Below are 20,713 nucleotides of genomic sequence, written 5' to 3'. Positions count from 1 at the left end.
GGCATAATTAGATATGCACATACATACGTGCTGCTTTCCAAATTCTTTGGGGCAGGAGAAAAGTGAATTATCTAAACGGTTGAATAGAAATTTAATGAAAGAAAGTGGTACCGGTAAAACTTTTCAGCAAAAATGAGTTATCTCATGAAGTTGAGCAGCAGAGAGACTAAATAAACTTTAACAAAAAAAGTAGTGAGAATTAATGACAAAGTATTTCAACTAAAACGTTAAACTGTTAAATAACTTAGCCTACACATAAGTAATATATATATAATTTGAAAGGTATTTAATTACCTTTTTGCTCCACTTCTATTGTAGAGAGAGAAGTAAAGAGAGAAAGGAGAAAAGAGAATAGATTAATGGTACTGTATTGGCCAGGTACTTTTTTTTACCTCTTTCATATGAAAAGGAAGATTTAATAATTTACTTTAGATACTGCTATAGTATGTGAACAGCTTATATATATAGATATATTTAAAGCCTTTCCTCGCATATACACTGGATAACATGCAGACAAGCTGAAGAAAATACAGACATAATTTAACTTTACAAAAGCCTTTAAAAGGAAGAAAACCAACACTTCAGACATACCAAGCCCCCTAAGCTCTCTGAGATACCTCAGCAGCAGCAGTCTTGGACTAGGTTCATGGAACAAAATGAAATACCCGTACTCTGCAATATGACTGATCCAGATTTATGTACAGAATGAACTCTTCCAGGGAGAAATTTTATAAAATATACATCGTCATATATTTTGCAAAAATCCTGTAAGTTAGAGATGCCTACTTTATTGAGCAGGAGAACATTCCCTTATGAGACTTATAGAGAGCTTAGTTAGTCAAATGGAACACATTCATAGACATTTGCAGAATCTTGTCTTTTGTCTCAGAGAAACAAGCTTCAGTAGGACTCGGAGAAAAAAAGACATTTTAAATATTGTAGTACTTACATGACTGTTGATGAGAGTCCAAAAACTTACAATGTTAATGAGTTAAAAATATCTAAGCATTCTTTAAAATGCCCAACCCTACAACCTGCAGGACGTTTTTATGTGAATTATTAACCACTCATAATAAAGCTGCCAAAGATGCTGTGTCCCTTTGGAGAAAGCCCCTTGCAGACAGCATAAATAAATACAGTGCATTTATTAATCACTAAATGCTCAGTTACAGCTTCTATAGCTAACAAGGAGGCTCTGGGGGCCTCATCCACAGGCCCCCCGCAGTTGCGGCACCAATCACTTCTTTTCACAGCCCACTGTGGCTGCAGCAGCAGCTGAGCACAGCTATCCAAGCAGGATCGGGGTCCTGTCTGCCTCTGCTCAGTGTTTGGCTGAGCCATTCAGGGCAGGATAGTGCTGTAGGGTCAGCGAGGGGCTGGTGCACCAGTTGGATCCCTATCGCACAAGCTTGTCCTGTGCTAGCTCATGAGCCATGCTGCCAATATGAACCACGCAGCTCTCTTTTCCGACCACCTGCCTCTCTTTCAAGGGACACACAGAAAACCACATGCCAACATACTGAAACATCCAGATACAGCTCCTGTGTTTGCTGGTTGTGATGTGTTTTGTGCAGCAGCACTCAGGGCTTCTCTGAAAAGTCAGAATATGGTGATGGGAAAGCAGGCCCCAAACATCTCCTGCATTCCCAGCCCTCAGGTTTGCCGGTTCTGCAGGGCCCCTTCCCTGAAGGAACAGGAAGAAGACAGGTCCCATGAAATATCACCAAGGGAGAAGTGAGAACTTGCCAGTAAAACAGTATGGTTTTGACAGCTGAGAGATCTCTGTTCAGAGAGGCGAGACAGGAACGTAAAGGTATGCACACGTGCTTTGTTTTTGTTTGCCCAGAGCTCGCTCCATCCCTTTCCAGACTGAGACACTTGCCAAATGACTGTCCTCCGGTGCTGCGACTGCAAACCCCTCGTGTTCAAAAGTCTCATTCATTTGGATGGGAAACTGCAGGCTAAATGGAAGATCAACAGGCTGAATGATTTCAGGGTGAGACTGCAAATGCATTGGCTAGACATGCGGGTCTGTACTTCTCCGAGTGCAGAGATTCATGTCCAGAGCCAGCTATGCAACAGCAGCTCCCAGAATGAACATTTCCAGGCTTAGACAGCCTTTTCACCTGGGCTTTGATTCAGGCTACTTTCTATCTTACAGCAGGTTGAGGTTAAAGGTAAATGTTTTCACCATGTGGCTGCCAGGGCTCAAGCGAGCAGAGACAACATTCAGCGCAAGTGCCTGATATTGCAAGGGATAAAGCCAGCAGGACTAAAAAGCACCAGACCAAGCAACTGGAGAAACTCACACAGCAATTGCTCTCCATGTCCCAGGCTGTGGCTATAAGGTATTAATAAAAACACGGAATTTCCCTTGCAAAAGCAAGAAAGTAACATGACAGCTCTTCCAAGATATGCCTTCATACAAGAACACTGATTCTTCTGGTCTGATGTCCTCTGGCAGCGCAGAAGGCAGTAATTTACATTTTAAGAAGAGCAAAAGTTTTTGTAATACGCTCCAACAACAATGCAATGTTGTAAAGCAGGAAGAGGGAAGCTTCTGCAGGAGATTATGGATTCATGACCAGCTGAGCTGAGTGACCTGAAGCACTGATTACCCTTATCCTGAATAGCTTCCACGTGTTATTAGTGGCCAGTGCCATACTTGCTTCTGTTATAACTCCAGACATTGTACATATTCTGGTGAGCTCCTGCATGGTGCTCTTGGTGCTTTCCATTGTATGCATTCCAAGTACATACTTTCCTCCTGCTGACTGAAGACTTAATGCTTTTGAATTTCACTAATTCCTCTGCTTATATTGAGGACAACACTGTATTATTCAAACAGGTTGCAAGGGAAGCTTGAAGGGTTTAACTTGTTGAATTGTATCAAAAGGAAGGGTCGAATTGGGGCCCAATTATCACATCAATTCTGCAAAACATCTCTTGAATTCTGCCTTCACACAGTATTCATTGAATTTTGCTAGATTACAGTTAATATTACAGCTCTACAGTGCCAAAATACCTTAAAAGTGCCAGTTTGTAGCATTTAAAAGCTCCTTATAGCACAGGAGGCCCCTTAATTTCCTAGAGGGATCTAAGATAAAAACATCTACACACAGTTATTTCTCTTACAATGAGATCTTCTGGTCCTCCTACTGGTACAGTATTCATTTGAACAGAACAAGGATATTTCACCTTGATTTCCTATGTTGCTTGCAGGCTGGTGCCACTGGCTTCCAAAGCATGAAAGGCTGGAAGGAAATCAGGAACCCCTCGGTGAGTCTGCAGGAAGTTACAAGGCTTTCCATGCACCCTGACTTTCTCCCGTTTCTTCTGACAGAAGATAACCCGGGTCCAACATGTGACTATCGGCCGCTAGAGCCTGCACCTGCTGTGCCCAGAGCTGTGCGATCAGACAGATTCCCTACCACTCGTTTTGAGAAATCACACAAACAAATTAATTAAATGCTCTCAGCACCACTGGGTAGAGGCTCTGAAAACATACTCCTAATTTCCGGCACAATTAACACTTGAACAACATTAACTGCTCATTTTCTTACCACCACGTTGAGTTGCACTCAACTATTTAAAGCACAAGCATGCCATGGCAGTGGCAGAGTCCTGTAGAGAGCTCTCTCTCTGGCACCACTTCAAACCCACAATATGAGCAGAAAACTCCTGGATAAAGATGATCTGAGTAGGGGGGAAGTTCAAACACAATTGCAAAAGTAAATAAAAAGTCGTGCCCTGTATTTTACCAGCTGTTGTTTTTCAGGACAGATGTTTAATAGCAGAGTAAGTGAAATCCAATCCCTGTTGCTGTCCTTCCTGGATCAAGCTTAATATACAGAGACTCGGCATTAAACACATAGTTAATGATGAAATTGAAGGACTCTGAAAGCAGGTTTTTGAGGTTGACCTTAGTAGTATAAGATGCAGCACGTCAGCCATGCTGAAGGTGCTTTGTGCCAGATGTGACTAACTGCTGCATCCTGCACTCACCAACCATACTGACCAGGTGCGTGTGGAGAGTAACAGTAGGAAATAAACTGGGGAAAACCATCTCCAGAAGGCACAGCGCTGATTTTGTGCCTTGTCCCAACACATTACCCACGGTGCAAGACAGTAACTGTCACATCATTTGTACCCAAGCCCTGCTGAATCAGGCTTAAGCAATGAGCTCATTCTAATGTGAAAAAGCAAAGTCTGGAAGCTCCCTCATGCCAGTGTCCCTCATGACAATAGTCTTGGGATTGACAGCCTTTTTTTTTTTTTTTTTTTTTTTTGCCATAGCTCCCAGACTACAAGCTCCTTAGTCAACAGTAGAGCACGCACAATTCTCTCAACCTTTAGCCTGATGGCTTCCCTACAGTACCCAGAGAGAGCTTTCCCAGCTTACACATCCCTCCCTAACACACACACACATGCGCACAATCTGTGGGTTAAAGAGACAGATGCTTGGGACGCTGCAAATCTACCAGCTAAATGTGCCCATGTAGAAATTCCTCAAAGATGAAGATGCTCTTCACTTTTGAAGACACAGCTGGGTGCTAGATTTTCAGTATTTCTCTACTAAAAGAAGGATAAAGTAAGCAAGAGACTTGTTCAAAATTCAGGGCATCAAAGCATATGTCAGTAACAGACTCCCTATTAGCTATCACAATAGAAAGCATTAGTCCAGGCAACTAGGTAATATACAGATGGGGACAGCATCAGATTCACAGCACGTTCAGTGCGGCAGATCATGGATGACAGGACCTGGTAGTCAGTGCTGGACAAACTCTACCTCTGGCTACAGGGAATAATGTATTCCCGGTCATGCTAATAGCAATAGGGCATAGGAGGACCTGAGCAAATTCTCTTCCCAATCTCTAGAATTAATAAAAGTGTTTGAGGAAATGCAGCAGCCAACAGGCCAGAGCAAAATGTGTGGGGCATGCAGACTGCAGCAGGGCCATCAGCTTCTCGCTTGTTCCTCTGGTGCCTCACCTCAGCACCCAGCCAGGGGGGCTGAAGAGAAACGCAGGTGTTTCTAGCAGAGGTGCCGGTGGGAAACACCGGTGTTACACAGACAGATTCTAACTGGGTAGCAGAGTTATAGGAAAGTTGAACTTTGCAGCAGCTGCTCTAAAATAAATACATCCAAACCCAGAGAATGAAAACAGGTACTTTTCCTTTATTAATTTGTACTTAAGAACACACAGCTCACCACTCATTCTGTTTGCCAGAACAGTCAGACAGCTAGCTCAGAATGTACATGACACAAGCCATTTTGGCAACCCGAAGTTCAAAACGCTGCAGAAGGACTAGTCTCTGCTTTGTTTTCTTCTCCTGACGCATAATTAAAGCGACAAAAGGAACCACATAGCCAAGCTTGGAACTCAGTCTATGCAGCACAGACACACACCAAAGCAGGCAGGACCATTTGTCTCACCCAGCCACTCCTTTCAAAAAAAGCCTGGGGACCCACCGCAGCACAGCTGGGTGGCCTCTGGACCCTGATCTCCCTAACAACGGGCACAGAGTCGAAGCAACAAGTTAGAACCAGCAGAAGGTCAGCTGACATTCTGACTCTAGGTAAAGGGAAGGCAATACAGTGCATGGCAGGTTTATCTTTGGTCTCTGTCCCTTTAGAGCAACCGTTCCAGCTACAGAAGACACATACTCATCAAGTTGCCCCCAAAACAGTACTTAGCTCCCGTCCTGTTTGCCCCAGTGAAGCACTTATTATATGAGCTTTTAATGTGGAAAGTTTTAATGTGCAACAGGAGAAACCCTCATGGGTCTTGGCTCAGGAGCAATCAGAGAGAATGGAAAAAACTAGGTTTTCTATTTTGCAAATACAATACATGCTGTTATTACCTTCCCATTTTTGCCACCTTATTCCATTTTACCACTTTTTTTTTCCTTTTTTCACTTTGCCCTGAACACGACAAATTTACTAGAAATCATTTCCCTTACTTTTCAGAGCAAGAACAATGTCAGCTTCCATTGGCAAGGTACAAAAATTTAATACATAACAGATTGTGCTTTGTGCCCTGCCACTGCGTTACCTGGGGATCTTCCCTTGGGGAACAGGCCCTATTAATGTTACCTGGCTTAGCAGTCCAAGAGCAACTTGACACTTGAATGTAAAGCACACAGACTTTCATTCTCCAGCCAGACGAATGAATAGATTATTCTTATCAATTATCGCTGTTAATTAACTTTCTCACAGCTGCCAATTTCTGTTAAGAAAGAACCCCACACAACTTCCAGCCTTTCTACTGCAGGTCTCCTCCAGTCCAAAACTGCTCTGCAAGCTAAGTTTTAAGCTTTGTTTAGGTTCAGATGTTTGTAATGGTTGGTCCCATGTGGCCTATAGCGTTATCTGTATTTCCAAGAAAATTTAAGGTTTCAGTAATCAGGCAACTTCCCTCTTCTTCACTGTATACACTTGTGCGTGCACATTACACAATCACAGAGTCATTTAGGTTGGAGAAGACCCTTAAGACCGTCAAGTCCAACCATTCACCTAGCACGACGAAGTTCACCAAACCATGTCCCCAAGCGCCACATCAACACAGCTCTTAAATACCTCCAGTGATGGCGACTCCACCGCTGCCCTGGTCAGCCTGTTCCAATGTCTCACCAGCTTTTCTAGGAAGAAATTCTTCCTGATGTCCAATCTGACCCTCCCCGGCATAACTTGAGGTTGTTTCCTTGTGTCCTATCACTTGTCATCTGAGAAACACCCACCTCACTGCAGACTCCTTTCAGGCAATTATAGAGGGTGATGAGGTTTTCCTTCAGCCTCTTCTCCACACTAAGCAAGCTCAGTTCCCTCAGTTCCTGTTTATCTCTCTTGTTCTCCAGACCCTTCTCTAGACATGCTCCAGCACCTTGTTGTCTTTCTTGTAGTGAAGGGCCCAAAACAATACACAATATTCAAGAAGCAGCCTCACCAGAGCCAAGAGGGAAACGCTTTACTAGAGTCAAGGCAGACAACATCCACAGCTTTTCCCTCATCCTATAAATGAGTTACCTCATCACAGAAAGAGATCAGATCAGTCAGGTAAGACTTGCCTTTCATAAACCCATGCTGGCTGGGCCTGATCACCTCGTTGTACTGTACATACATGACTTCCAATAAGGCTGTGAAAAAATCATTATTTACTGCCCAGCAGAAATTCTTGCAGTTTACAGCAAATGAAGTGCTAATCCTTTATTTAATAAAAGGAGGGAATACTTGCTTCACTTCCAAATTACATTTTTGATATAATACCCAGACATCAGTGAACTAAAGGGCTCTGTGGATACCTTGTGTTACAAAGGCTTCATGTAACATGTTCCTCAAAATATCGCTTCCTAATTATTTTCGCTGTGAAGTACAGAGATTGGAAATGTCAATAATCCATAAACGCTTTCACAAACCACAGCCTAAATTAGATCCTTAAATATGTTATCTATAGATTTGCAGAAATCAAAGCTGTCGTTTTTCATAAATGGATATATGTATTTTTTTTTAGATTTTCATCTGATAAATTTGTGAAACCTTTCAAACCATTAATATGGGCTTCCTTAAAATGTCAGTGCTTTCAGTCTGCTTTTTAATACGTAATAACTAAATTTAATGGATTTTCACTGAAATAATACTAAGGATTATTAATGTTAAAACACACGTCAGCATAACTTACAGTCTTCAGGACCCAGGAAACCACTAATGTACATTAACTCCTGTCCACCAGAGGTTTCCGTAAGACGAAAAAGTTATGGTTGCCTACAAAATTGCTTTGTGTATTATAGATCAAATTTTGGACTTCTTGGGTAGAAGCCACCTTTTTGTTAGACGTTTGTATAACAAATGAGAGGCATCGGAGGCCCTAGAGCTCATATGGACTCTCCCCAAAACCCAAGAAATAACAAATGCTTTTTCATGGCACAAACCCCTCAAGGCCAATCTTCTAGGAATTTAAATATTATGACTTCATTTCCTCATTTTAGGTACCACAACACACCAAAGGTTACGCCTTTAAATATTTTTTAAATGAAAAAAAAAAAAAAAAGGAATCAGTCTTGCAGAAAACCAATGAAACTTCTGGATTCTGAGTCTTAGGGTTACACAGTACAGCCACTGCTATGCATCCAGCCCTGCAAGTGCCTATGCTCTTTGGTGGAGCAGAGAAGAATAAGGCTCTCAATGGTTTTGCAACATTCAGATTTTGTGAAGTTCTCTGAGTAATTTCTGCTCTTTCTTTGACTCTCTCCTCTCGTTATTATTCTAGGTGGAAGTCACAGTGACTGGCTCCCCTGAAGAAGCAGGCACTTCATCAGCTTCAGCAGATACTGAATGTGATTGTGCTGCACTTCTAAATGTATTATCCAAAAGGTAAATATTTTTTGCTCAAGGAAAGATAATTCACTTAAGGTATAATGAGTCCTGAAATATACTGCACTGAAGAAAAAAAATGCAGCAAGTATTACTATATTCACGGTTCATCTTCAGAAGAAATATCTGATTTTTTAATGTGTATAAATCACTTCTGTGAATGAGATTTTATGGCTAAAGTGCCATTCTAGAGATAAAGCAATCTCAAAAACCAATTCATCCCTGCTAAGGCATTCAGGAAACAAAAAGGTTGCTTCTGCTAGTCAATGTCTTCATCAGAGGTGAATCATTTAATTTTCTCGGTGCAGTCTGAAGAGAAGACACAACAAGAACAGGCTGCCCAGGGAAGTGGTGCAGTCAATGTCCCTGGAGGTGTGCAAGAACCGTGGAGTTGTGGCACTGAGGGACACAGTTAGTGGGCATGGTGGGGGTGGGCTGATGGGTAGACTTGATGATCTTGGTGGTCCTTTCCAATCTTACGGATTCTGTGATTCTACGATCAGACAAAATGGATTAGGGCTGCGCTATTGCCCAGGGAAGACCACAGCCACCACTTCTGCCAGATGGGTGAAGGGCCACAAGCACTGGCCACTGCACATCATCAGAGGCAGAAAAGCCAAACAGACTCCTGATGTGACCCTCTGGCTGATCGCACATCCCTCCATTGCCACCAGCTTATACAATACTGGGTAGTAACTTAATTTACTGCAACTCTCTCAACTTGTTGTGCACAAGGATTTTACTTCTAAATTCAGTAATTAAAGAGCAGCAGCAGCAAGATGAGTTTTGTACAAGAGAAAGAAAGGACTGTACAAATCCTATGTGAAATTCAATTACAGCTATGTGTCTTTCAGCCAAACTTTCATTGGCAGTTGGCCTCTTATTGTTTCCAGCATGACAGCAGAGGAGTGAGCTGCCATTAAATTACAGCAGAATCAGCCACCTGGACATCATTCTTGCATAATCACAGAATCATACAATCATAGAGTCATTAAGGTTGGAAAAGACCTCTAGGATCATCTAGTCCAACTGTCCACCTACCACCAATATATACATTAAAATAAAAAAAGGGGGAAAGGAAAAGGGAATGCGTTGAAAGCCCATATCAAGAAAGGGATGTAAGCACTGCAGGGAAGACCCTCTGCAGCACTTTGCAGCAGCTGGCTGCTGCTGGTGATTAAGAGCCTGATGCTAAGCACCCACCAGCTCCCTGCAACAAAGGAGGAGCAAGAGATAGAGATCAAGCCCCTGCAATAGAGGCATGAGTTAACTTTATTTAGGCTGTGAGCTCCTTTGTAAAAGGCATTACTGTGCATTACTTCCAGGTTAAAAAATAAAAATAAAAATAAAAAATGAAAATAGCTGAGAATTTTCCAAGAGCGTTTAGTGTTCCTCTAAAAAAAGGTCCGAGCACAAAATGAGAACCAAAGTGTTGCTCCCTTCCATCAAGAGAGGCTTTTGCACACGTAAAAGTGGAGCAAGAGGTGCTGGTAGCAGGGTTTTATCCTCCAAGGTTGCTGAACACAACTTTTCAGGACAAGACCACACATTGCACCTCATCCCTGGTGCTGTCAGCTCAGCCCAGGACAACTAAGAAATGAGGGACAGAGAGACAGACTAACAAAATGGTTAAGAACACCACAACAAAACAGTTCTGTCAAAAATAATGTTGCCTGGTACAATCTAATCCCTGGGAGCTCTTGTAGAGAATTTGGAGCCCAGGTCTTATTCCCCTTGGTCATCCAGTCCACCTGCAATTGAGTTAGGTGAACAGAGCCAGATAATCATCCCATTTCTTCCACCTCCTGCAATGTAAAAAGCACTGAAACATCACCTGGCAACAGGGCAAATGTAGCTAATTCAGAATAATTATTATTTGCATAGCTATTTATATCTTATCGTTTCCAGATTAACTGTAAACCATCCTTGTCTGACTTTAAAAGGAACAAAAGCCTGAAGTTCATTAAAGATTTGTTCTCATCCAGGAACAAGATAAATTTGGGATGTCAAGAGCCTGACAGAACCATCAAGGCAAACATTAGGTATCTTGCCTTAAGCAATGAGCGGGAAGGGAAAATGTCTTAGGTAGGGGAATGCTGAATTAAAGCTCTGTGTCTTTTGGTCAGATTTCTCTCCAAAGAGGAATAAACTGTTTGTCATAACGCCAGCTCCGAGACTAGCTATAAAATAATGGATTCCACAGGCCCAAATGAGGCTAATCATGATTGCCAAGGCATGTCTGTGCTGTGAGAAGTGAGTGAAATCTGATGCTCTTCAGAGACAACATTTTTTGAAAAGCTCTTTGCTCTGCAATAAGCCTTGGCAGTTGTCTCATGTCTTTGAATATCTACCATATTTCTTGTTTGATTGTGAAGCATATTGCTGACACTAGCTGCTATGGCTGAGTTTCCCTTAATAATGCTTGGTAGGTAAAACACCACTTCTTTCTAGCTATCGAGAAAACCGTAAGGACGGATTTTGCATCAACTGCCTCTCTCAGTACTACTTATTCTTAAGTGTCTCCAACTGGATGCTGTAATAAAACGCCCATCAAAATCAGAACAGGATTTCCACCAAGTCAAGCAATAAACCAACACATTTGTTTTCTCCTGTCTGAATTGGGGAACACCTACGAAGTAGCTGGAGAGGTGGGGTTTTGCCACAGTTGCATTGGAGAGTGAGTGAAGAGTAGAGAAAGGAGACGCTGGACTTCTATGGGAATTCGTCCTCCAGAGCAAGGATTTACAATCTGCCCACCAAATTTTAACAACTTGTACTGTTTAAAGAAAAAAAGAAGAACCAGAAAAAGAATCAAGGCATGACTTCTAGCATTTTCAGGTGTAAGTAATTAATCCAAGTTACACATATGCACACTGCAACTCATATGTGACTTCTAACACTTCAGAATTTAAATAATTAGCCCAAGCGTGCCACATGCACATACACTCACTAAGGTGCTGGCACAGATTACACTTCGTGCACACTCCTGGAACACTCTGAAGAAACAATCCTGGGAGCTGTAAATAGTCTGACACCCACATCCCACGCACAAATTGCTAAGGCAAGTATTGCCACTTAGGAGTCTTCATTTCATTTTCTTTTTTTTGCTGCAGCTCTTGGTACACAGAGTCAACAAAACTTCAGCCAGGATGTAGATGTTTTAGAGGAGATCATGTCCTGGTGAAAGGCCAGGCTCCCATGGCTTTTCCCCAGCTCCTGCTCCAGATGTGCTGGGGAGATGGGGAAGGCATGTGCGTGCCTACAGACATGCGAGACAGACAGCCATAAACGTGTCCTCCGGAGATGCTAGCTAGAAGGTAATACTAAAAGTGCTGCTTCAGAGCAACTCTTCCACTGAATTTCAGGGTGTCCTAAAACCCCCGCTGAGCAAAGCTCACTCCCTCTGCTGTGCACAAGCATCTTCCCCTTCTCTGCTTTGCTCATCTCCCTGCCACGCCAAGGACTCATTAATCACTACCTACCGACCCGTGCAGAAAGCCCTCACATACTTGCAGAGCTGACGAAGGAGCAGAAATGAAGCCAAGGGCCAGTGGGGTCCCCGTGGTGCTCTTGGGAAGGCTGCAGCAGCCAGACCGCCCCTGGCGAGGCTGCCACACAAGCAGACCTTTGACAGGCTGGCGTTCGAGTGTGTTGACTTAACGAAGAATGAAGGTAAATGCATTAATGGAGAGGAGTTTGCAACAAACGTGTGTTCTGAGCCCTAGCATGAAGTGAAAGCACTTTATATATTTCAGGATTCGGCTCCCTACTGCATGAGCCTAGGACTAAGAAGGATGACATTATATTTTATACTTATTTTTTAATGAATAAGTACTGATATAAAGCAGGGACCTAGCTGGAATGAACTGTCACTTTAAAGGAATACATCTGAGACCTTTAACTTGCACTGGTATATTCAGTGAAGTAAAAATATTATTCTGCATGGGAGAACCACAAATTACAGCAATAAAATATACGCAGTGAATACATAGAAATTTGGTACTATATGCAATGAACTGAATATTAGGCACCACTAAGACCTATCATTTTCCCCATTAATGAAAAAAAGACTATTTTATTTCTAATTTAAAGCACACAAATTTATGAAGGTTCAGAAAAGTCTTTTGTGTGCTTTTGCAACAGCTTAACTTCTAATATATTATGTGTTCGGAAATTAGGATCCTTGAGCTCTTGCACACTATTTACTGGTGTACATTATTAGAGCGGTCAGTATGTGGTGCCCTCTCTCTATTTCATAGCCAATGCAGTATTTTCACCGTGGCAACAATAGATTAAAAAAATGTCTCACTAGGGTTAAAAAAAATTATGTGACAATGAAACACGCTCATTTTGCTATGAGGTAATTCAATAAATCTGTCCGCTTTGCAAAGGCTTAGTTTTTATGTAAAACAACACCTACTTATCTTGCTAACTTCAAACTGGAAAAAGAATTAAGGGTGAGGTTCAGTTTTCAGCCCAGCTTTTAGTAATCTGAAAATAGGAAACAGGGCTAAGGGAGACCCTGAGAGGTCAAGGGGATGCTGCCAGACGCCAAAGCTATGCATGTTTTAGGTAAATGCTCCCTCTCTTGAAATCTCTCTTTGGACAATTTAGATGAGGAAAAACCCAAGAATCAAATGGTCACAGTGCCAGACGTTCCCAAAGGGACACTGATGGGGCCATGATGATATGATAGTGTTGAGGACTTAGCCCTTTCCTCTCATTGTAATCTCTCTCTTCTGTGTTGGTGGGTGGCCTCACCTAACAGATCTGATGGGAGCATGTTGTAGCCCAAGCCCATGAACAGCATAAGCTGGTCTCCTGGGAGACGCTTTTGAAGGTGCAGCTTCCTATCAAACTACTGATTAATCTTGGAGGTGGAAGGGAAGTAGCCAGGTTTTGGTCCAGCTTAAATGGTTCTGGCAATTCTGTCCATGGCAGGGAAGTGTAACAAGGTGATCCTTTCCAACCTAGGCCATTCTACAATCCATGAAAACTGAGCTCAGTAAGCTGACCTACAGCTGGTGAGAAGATGCTGTGCCAGGCTACAATTGGAAGTGAAACAGTTTAAGATGCATCACTGCTAAGACTGGTAAGAAACATAACTCAGAGACCATGCAACAACATGAATCTCAGCTAGCAGCCACCACAGTTTGTCGCTAACACGGCCTGTTTTTTTTTTCCATTTCTCAGAGAGCCACAGCAGTTTCTGATGACCAGAAAAACAACAAAATGATAATGACACTTGGGGCTAAAAAAGTGTACAGCCCAGCAGCTATTGTGAATTACAAAATTCAAATCATACGTAGGCAGAACACAAAACAGGTTTAATCAACTGTTTGGCATCAACAAGCTTATGAAAGCCTAAGGTACTGTGCATCTCCATCACAACCTGAAGGCAAGAGAAACACCTTGAGGCAGAGGTTGTGGGTAGCCCACCCTACTCACAGAAGATGCTCACATGGCTTGGTATTTCACAAATGTCTACTTTTTATAAAATCACTAAGAACTTTCACTGTGTTACCACATTCTCTTTGAGATTAATGCACAGGATGGAAGAAACAAAAAAGTCTCTGCAATGGCTCTGCCCAGACTGACTGAAGTGGAACACCTGATTCTTGGCTTTAAAAGCATTCATCTATATTAACAGAAATCCAGCACATTTATAAATACTATCTAAGGGACTCTGATTGTCAGAAAGCAGGCATTCAGCTTCAGAAAGATGACAGCCCATAAACTGGTTCAACAGTAACATTCAAAAATACAGCAAATTTCAACACTGCGTTCTTCATTCAGTATATTCTCTGGATACTTACAGAACAGAAACATAGAACATCCTGAGTTGGAAGAGTCCCACAAAGATCACTGAGTCCAACTCCAGGCTCCACGCAGGACCATCCAAAATTCACATCCTATGTCTCAGAGCATTGGCCAAATGGTGCCTGAACTCCAGCAGCTTGGGCCCATGACCTGGTGGAGCCTGCTTCATGCCCACCACTCTCTGGTGAAGAGCCTGTTCCTAATCTCCAACCTGACCCTCCCTCGACACAGCTCCATGTCATTCCCTTGGGTCCTGTCACTGTCACCAGAGAGCAAAGCTCAGCGCTGCCTCTCCGCTCCCTGTGAGGAGCTGTAGCCACCATGAGGCCTCCCCTCAGCCTCCTCTGCTCTGGGCCGAGCAAACCCAGGGACCTCAGCCGCTATGCACATCTTCATAATGAAACATACACAAAATGCCCTGACAGTACAGACAAGATAAAGTCCCCCTAAAGCTATCAGGCAGCTAATGCTGTCTATGTATTTATCACAAGAGGCACACTTTGCATTGGCCAACGAAGTCCACGATGTCAGTTTTGGGGAATCAAAAGGCCAGCACAGCAAAGAAGTGTTGGCTCGGCGCTTCTCCTTCAATGTCTGATCTTGGTGATTTTCACCTTATGAGCTGGATGCTCAAAGACTCTTCATAATACCAGACTGCATGACCTGAGACATAGAGAAAGGATAAATGCGTATGTATTACTAAGAAAGGCTGAGAGACTGTCCTTCTCTAAAACGAAAAGGAGAGAGTGATGGGATGCAGGGAGGGGGCTCTTGGCAGCTGGCACTGCATGTTCTGGTGTCAAAGTGCCAAACAGGGGAAGGAAAACAGGAAGATGAATGCTAGTTGCATTCAGCAAGCAGCTGAGAGACACAGCTGATGTGGGAGGAGGAGAAAGAGACAGCAGAACCATCCTGACCTTTGGCCCACGGGTCAGAAGTTCAAAGCACTGAGTGTTCAATGACCCTGGAACAGGCACCCAGCAAAGGAGTCCATCACTGGTGCAGTGTTCAGGCCAGCTCATAGTCTAGGATCTTTCTCATGATTTATGATCTCATGATTTATTTTCTCATGCTTTCTTTGGGTCTCCTCAGTCACTTCACACAGCATTTCAGGGTGCATTAGAACAAAGAAAAGACATCCTTACTCCAGCAAAAATCCCCAAATCCCTCTTGCAGGAAGGCACATCCAGAACAGCCTGAACCAGCACAAGTTTCTTGTCCCCTGCTCATGTGACCACACATCCATCTCTTCCAGTCAACATATCTGCCACTCTCGCCCCCACAACTGTGCAGCAAACACAGAGTTTCCCACAACAGCTGCAAGATGTATAGGTAAAGACAGAGCTGATCAACTTACAGGAATCCCCGCTGCCAAGCTGAGCTGCTAAGCAGTTCATAACCCCAGCAGATGCCTCTGCTTTTAAGCCCTGGGGAAACTTCTGGGCAAGGCTGTGGCATCTCTCTCATCATGGCCTACAGGCAAGAAAGGTAAACTGGAAACAGCCCACTTCTCTGGCCCCCAGCTCTTCCAGAAGACCTCTCTGACAGTTTCCAAAATACATACCTTCAACTGATGGTTTCTGGACTGAACTAGAATGCCACGTCCAATGCAAAGAGTAGATAATTTACAGTTACTCCCTGCAAACTGCACCTGAATAAGTAATACCCCATTTTACAGGTCAGGAAGCAAACACAAATGCCAGCACCCTGAAGTCATGGCAGAGCAAGGATCGCTGACCTGGCACAGCTGGCCATTTGTCAGGTATCTAATCCACTGCTTACAGCAATTTGGTTTTCACAGATACTCTACTGTAGTTTTCAGCATAGCAAAGGAGAAACAAACAACCAACCCCATGGAATTTACAGTTTGCTCCAAATCATGCAACAAAGTCAGAGAAAAACTGGACCAGGTGCTCGCAGCACAATCTGTAGTGAATTAAGTGAAGTGAAACTGTGTTTGACACATGCAGAGCCGTGCATGAACGCAAGGACAGGAGAAGTATGCTCAATGAAAAACTGAGATGACAGGTCCAGTACATCAGAGCTCTTCAGAGATATAGATGTTCCACAGAAAACCTTCGCTAAACATGCATCATTCCTTCCTGAATCGCAAATGGAGCCAGGAGAAGGCATTCACAGGATAAACAGCCGGAGCATGTTACAGTCTTATCTTATTCTTTCTCTCTTTTTGGGGGCAATGGGGGCAGTGGGAGAATTACATGTAAGTTAAAAAAGCACACATCTAAATAGGTATTTTAAAATTATCTGTAATTTACTTCCAAAGGCACGTGTCACTTTTGACTGGGGTTGCAATTTTAACACCTTCTCAGAAAACTTATTTCACTACTTACAATTCTGGTCGTCTCTGACTGCACCACAACCAAATATAGAGAAAGCACCAGCCAAAAAGAACAAGGCTTATTTTCCTAAAGAAAAGGAACAAAACAATAGCTTCACACTTACGTGTACAGGAAAAGAAACACTGGTTTTAGAACTACATACATATTCTCAACTTGTCATGCTGATTCCCTTACGCAAAGGCTTTCAGAGATAAAAGGTATTTTGTTTTCACTTGGTAAGTTCAGGAAAATAATACGAAAAGTAAAAATCCCTGAAACATTGGGTTTTGCTGTGAAGAAAGATGGCTATTTCATGGATGTACCTTGTTTTGTTCCTCTTAATCCTATTTTAAACGCAAGCCTCGCAGATGTTGCAAAACTGCTTCTCTGAACATTCCTGTTATGTGTACTGGGATTAAAAAATTCAAAACTGTCGATCAACAAGCCAAGGACCATGGGTGTGACAGCCACAGCTGCAAAGGTAACAGGCAAGGAAATGCACTGTTATTTCTGACAGTACTTAAACTATAGCAATACTCCAGGGCCAGAGTAGAAACAGGCAGTGGTCCACTTCTAATGTGAGAAAAGACTGCTCTCCCAACAGCCTGCAAGCTAAACAAACAAAATAGTCAGGGTTAATTAAAGATTGATTAGGATACCCATTTGGGAACAGCAGCAGGAAAACATTTCCTGCTTTGCCGAAGGTCGCCCAAGGAAGCCACGGCAGAGCTAGGAAATGGTGCCATATCTGGATTCCAAGGCTTTAACCACAGTCAAGTATCAAATTAAAAATACTGCAAGGGTAAGGAGTGACCATGGATGCCTTGCTCAAGAAATGACAACTGCAAATGCAACTATTGGCACCCTTCCAGCCTGCTGTATGCAATCTGGCAAGGACACCTTGCCAGAGTCTTTTTAAGGCTGTTTACGGGATCATGGCAAGGTAAATTTCTTTTAAGAGATACTAAACACGTGTAAGAGATAATTCTTCTGTTCCTCTGTTCTTGCATGTTGTGAACTCTCATGGATCGCTTTTCCTCAGGGGATAGCATGGATGGGTCCACTTTGGATGCAGTCATTCAGGCCTTCGATGCCTTTTCCATGAACTCAGAGCTATTTTCTCTCTTGTGACCTGGCCGGATGCCTCCTGGCTGCCATCAGCAAAGCCTAGGTGAGACAGGAGAATGACTGCGCATGGGAGAATCTGCTTCAGAACTGAACTGAAAACATTTGTTGCCTCATAGCATCATTTTCAGCTGTTGGCTTGCCAAATACCCATGCACTTAGAGTAACAGCCTTGTAGCACATTCAACTGTGAAGGCTGTATTCTTTGAGCAGCAGGAAGAAGAAGAGCCTGCAGGGAATGTTCCTCTGTCTTCTTTAGCTTGTTGAAAGCCTCTTTCTCTTCATCTGAGAGCTGGAGCCGGCCTCAGTAATTACAAGGTTAAACTTCCAGAATAGGCTGCTTTTTGGAAGATCACCAGGAGATTAAAGCTGGTGCTCAACACAGCTGCTCCCCTTTTCCACAAGCCAGATTCCAAGAGGAGGGGCCATGGCCTGTGCTCTAGACAAAGTGCCAACTGCCTTCTGGATACACTTCAAGCCACCACAATGCTTGGCAAGAACACAGAAGCAGCTCCCCCTGGCACCCTGTTGTTGGGGCACCTATACGTGCACAAATCTGCTGGCGGTACCATCCCAGCAGCAGGGATGGCCAAGGAGCTGACAGTCTTCATCTCCAGCAGGGACAGCACAGTGACTGGTGGTGATGCATTGTGAAGAAGGCCTGAGACAATTGGGGATGGGAAGAGGATGTTGCTCAATGGAATTGGAGCCATGACTCCACTGCAAAGTGGTCTAATGGTGCTGCTGTCCCTCCCGTCTCTAACAACAGAGCACCAGGGCATGTGGTTGTCTCACTGGTACTCCTCCTCTCCCATTCCTGATGTCAATCAGATATCAGATATCATAGTGACATCAATTTCATTCTGGGAAAAGATATGTGCTTAATATTCGCCACCAATTTGATACAAACAGAGCTGCACCAGTTTGCAGTGGCTCCAAATAAAGGCCCGTTTTCTTTCCTGGTGATGGTAGAGGAAGTGAAGGATCACCAACAAGATGCTACCTACTGGATTACCCCAGAAGTCATTTAGAGTATGCATGCTGTGAGAACAGAGAATAAAGGGAACACTAACCTCCACTCAAAAAAAACAGTATAACATACAGTTTTTTCCATGAAAGGGTTAAGTGGCTCTACAAAGCACATCTCGCTCACATCAAAGATAAATGAAGAACGTTTAGTGTCCAGAGGACCTCAGCTCTGAGCAGTGCAGTCCTTGGGAAGGAGTCCTGGGAGTGGCTCAATGTGCTTTTTGTTACTCTCTTCTGTCAGCGGTTTACAGGCGTTTGGCCCGGTTCTGTGACTATTGGGGTGGGAGACCCACGCCCCGGGAAAGGGAAAAGGGAAAAAGAGTAAGGAGATGGGCCTGAGAACAAAACAGCGGCAACAATCTGAGGTGAAACAAACTAATTTACTAAATAAGATATCGGAATGCAAAATAACACACTACAATACAATACAATTACAATTTAAGCTAATAAATCAAATAAAATGAGAGATTCCAAAATTAAAGTAGGTTTTACTCTAATACCAACAGTGAGATGGCTGGGGAGCGAGATGCTGCCGGGACGAGAGATGGGAAGAGAAGAGGGAACGTCCCGTGATCTGTGAACAGTTTTATCTTTCCCTCTGACCGGAAAATGGTAACAGGGCACCAAAGTCCCCTGGGGAATGTAGTAGTTCTTCTCTTCTGAGAACCAGGTACATACACTACATGATGTTATGATGTGGAATACCAAAAACCAGTTTAAAGGGGACTTTGGGTTTTGTACGTAACATGGACTTTATCTATGGAGCAGGTCGGGGAAGCTCCAGCTCACCAAGGTGATAGAGGAAAATGGCACTGCTGTACACAATATCATCACACCAGGGACTGGAGCGTGCAGAGTGCTGAGCTTGTAATCAGAATTTCTGCTTTGTCTTTCAACCTTTAGCCATATAATAACAATGTTTCACAAGTGGAAGACTAGAATGGAAAATTGTAACCAACAGGTTAGGGCATAACTGGGTTTCCTTCTGGACCATCAGGATTCATCCAAGTCACATCCAGTCAACGCAGCGTTTACAATCATGACCTTCTCTACCAATTACAGCTTCACTTTCCTTTAAAAATTTTTTATCCAGCAACGATTTTGCAGCTCCATGAAGCATTCCTGATTAGATTTTCAACACTGTTACACATGAGGTCTCTTGTACAGAACAGTTTTTACACAGAGAATGTAAGAATCACCGTTCAGCAGTTTTCAGTGCATGTTTCGAAGGAAAATATAAAGAAAACATCATATTTTGTTTTTTTTTAAAGTAATTTGAAAATGTTTGAAAATGATTTAAAAACAACACTTTTTTTTTCCCACATGTGCATTTAGACAAGCACCTATAAATAAATGAAGGTGTATTCGGAGCAAAAATTTAACAACTCATAGGATCACACATTTTCAGGAACTGCAAATCAAAATTAAAACCATTGGTAACATCATCATAGGCTACTGTCCTGCAGTTTTAGTTCAAACAAAGTAGGAACAGAGAGTTTACAGCTTTTCCAAGATTAATTCTACATATTCTAAGTTGGGGATGAGAAATGTGGGTGGGATATCCAACAATCTCTAAGAAACCTTCAGTTCATATCACATGAAGTACATAGTGGACATCTTAAAGCAAAAGAGAAAAAGAGGAAGGAGATTCGTTATGACCGGAATAGCTTGCAGTTAAATAGGAAGAACAGCAAGTACATTACTAGTGTTCGTTTTTTTTTTTTTTTTTTTTAATTAAAAGTAATATTCAGCAGAAGGATGGATAGAGTGGGAGATCTTGCACCTATTAGAAATGAAGCCAGTAGCACCAATGTGATGCTGTAAAGCCAAAACCCCATTCCCTGTCTGGCAATATAAGTCCAGCACAAGACAATCAGGGCATTAGCAAGAGCAGAACAGGAATGACAAAAAACAAGAATCCCCTTCACATCTTATACTCCTTACATCTTACAGTGCAATACTTCTGACGAAAGAATAAACCATCTAAATGCAATTAGAGCAAATGATCTCCATCACCACAGACAATGTT

At 42.8% G+C, this 20,713-nt stretch overlaps 1 protein-coding gene across 17 annotated transcripts in view; it reads right to left on the bottom strand.

Annotated features, from left to right (window-relative positions):
- The window catches only part of ADGRL3 (adhesion G protein-coupled receptor L3), a 490,362-nt gene that overhangs the window by 174,955 nt on the left and 294,694 nt on the right, over nt 1-20,713 (bottom strand). For 16 of the 17 annotated variants that reach the window (XM_021393480.1, XM_021393481.1, XM_021393496.1 and 13 more), the window contains one exon: nt 295-309. The exons of the other annotated variant lie outside the window; for it this stretch is intronic. In XM_021393480.1, coding sequence (XP_021249155.1) covers nt 295-309 — 15 coding nt within the window. The remainder of the gene's footprint in view (nt 1-294; nt 310-20,713) is intronic. 17 annotated transcript variants of the gene reach the window in all.

Source organism: Numida meleagris, chromosome 4 (genome assembly GCF_002078875.1).
Source record: "Numida meleagris isolate 19003 breed g44 Domestic line chromosome 4, NumMel1.0, whole genome shotgun sequence".
Lineage (NCBI taxonomy): Eukaryota > Metazoa > Chordata > Aves > Galliformes > Numididae > Numida > Numida meleagris.
This window is presented reverse-complemented; position numbering and strand designations above follow the sequence as displayed.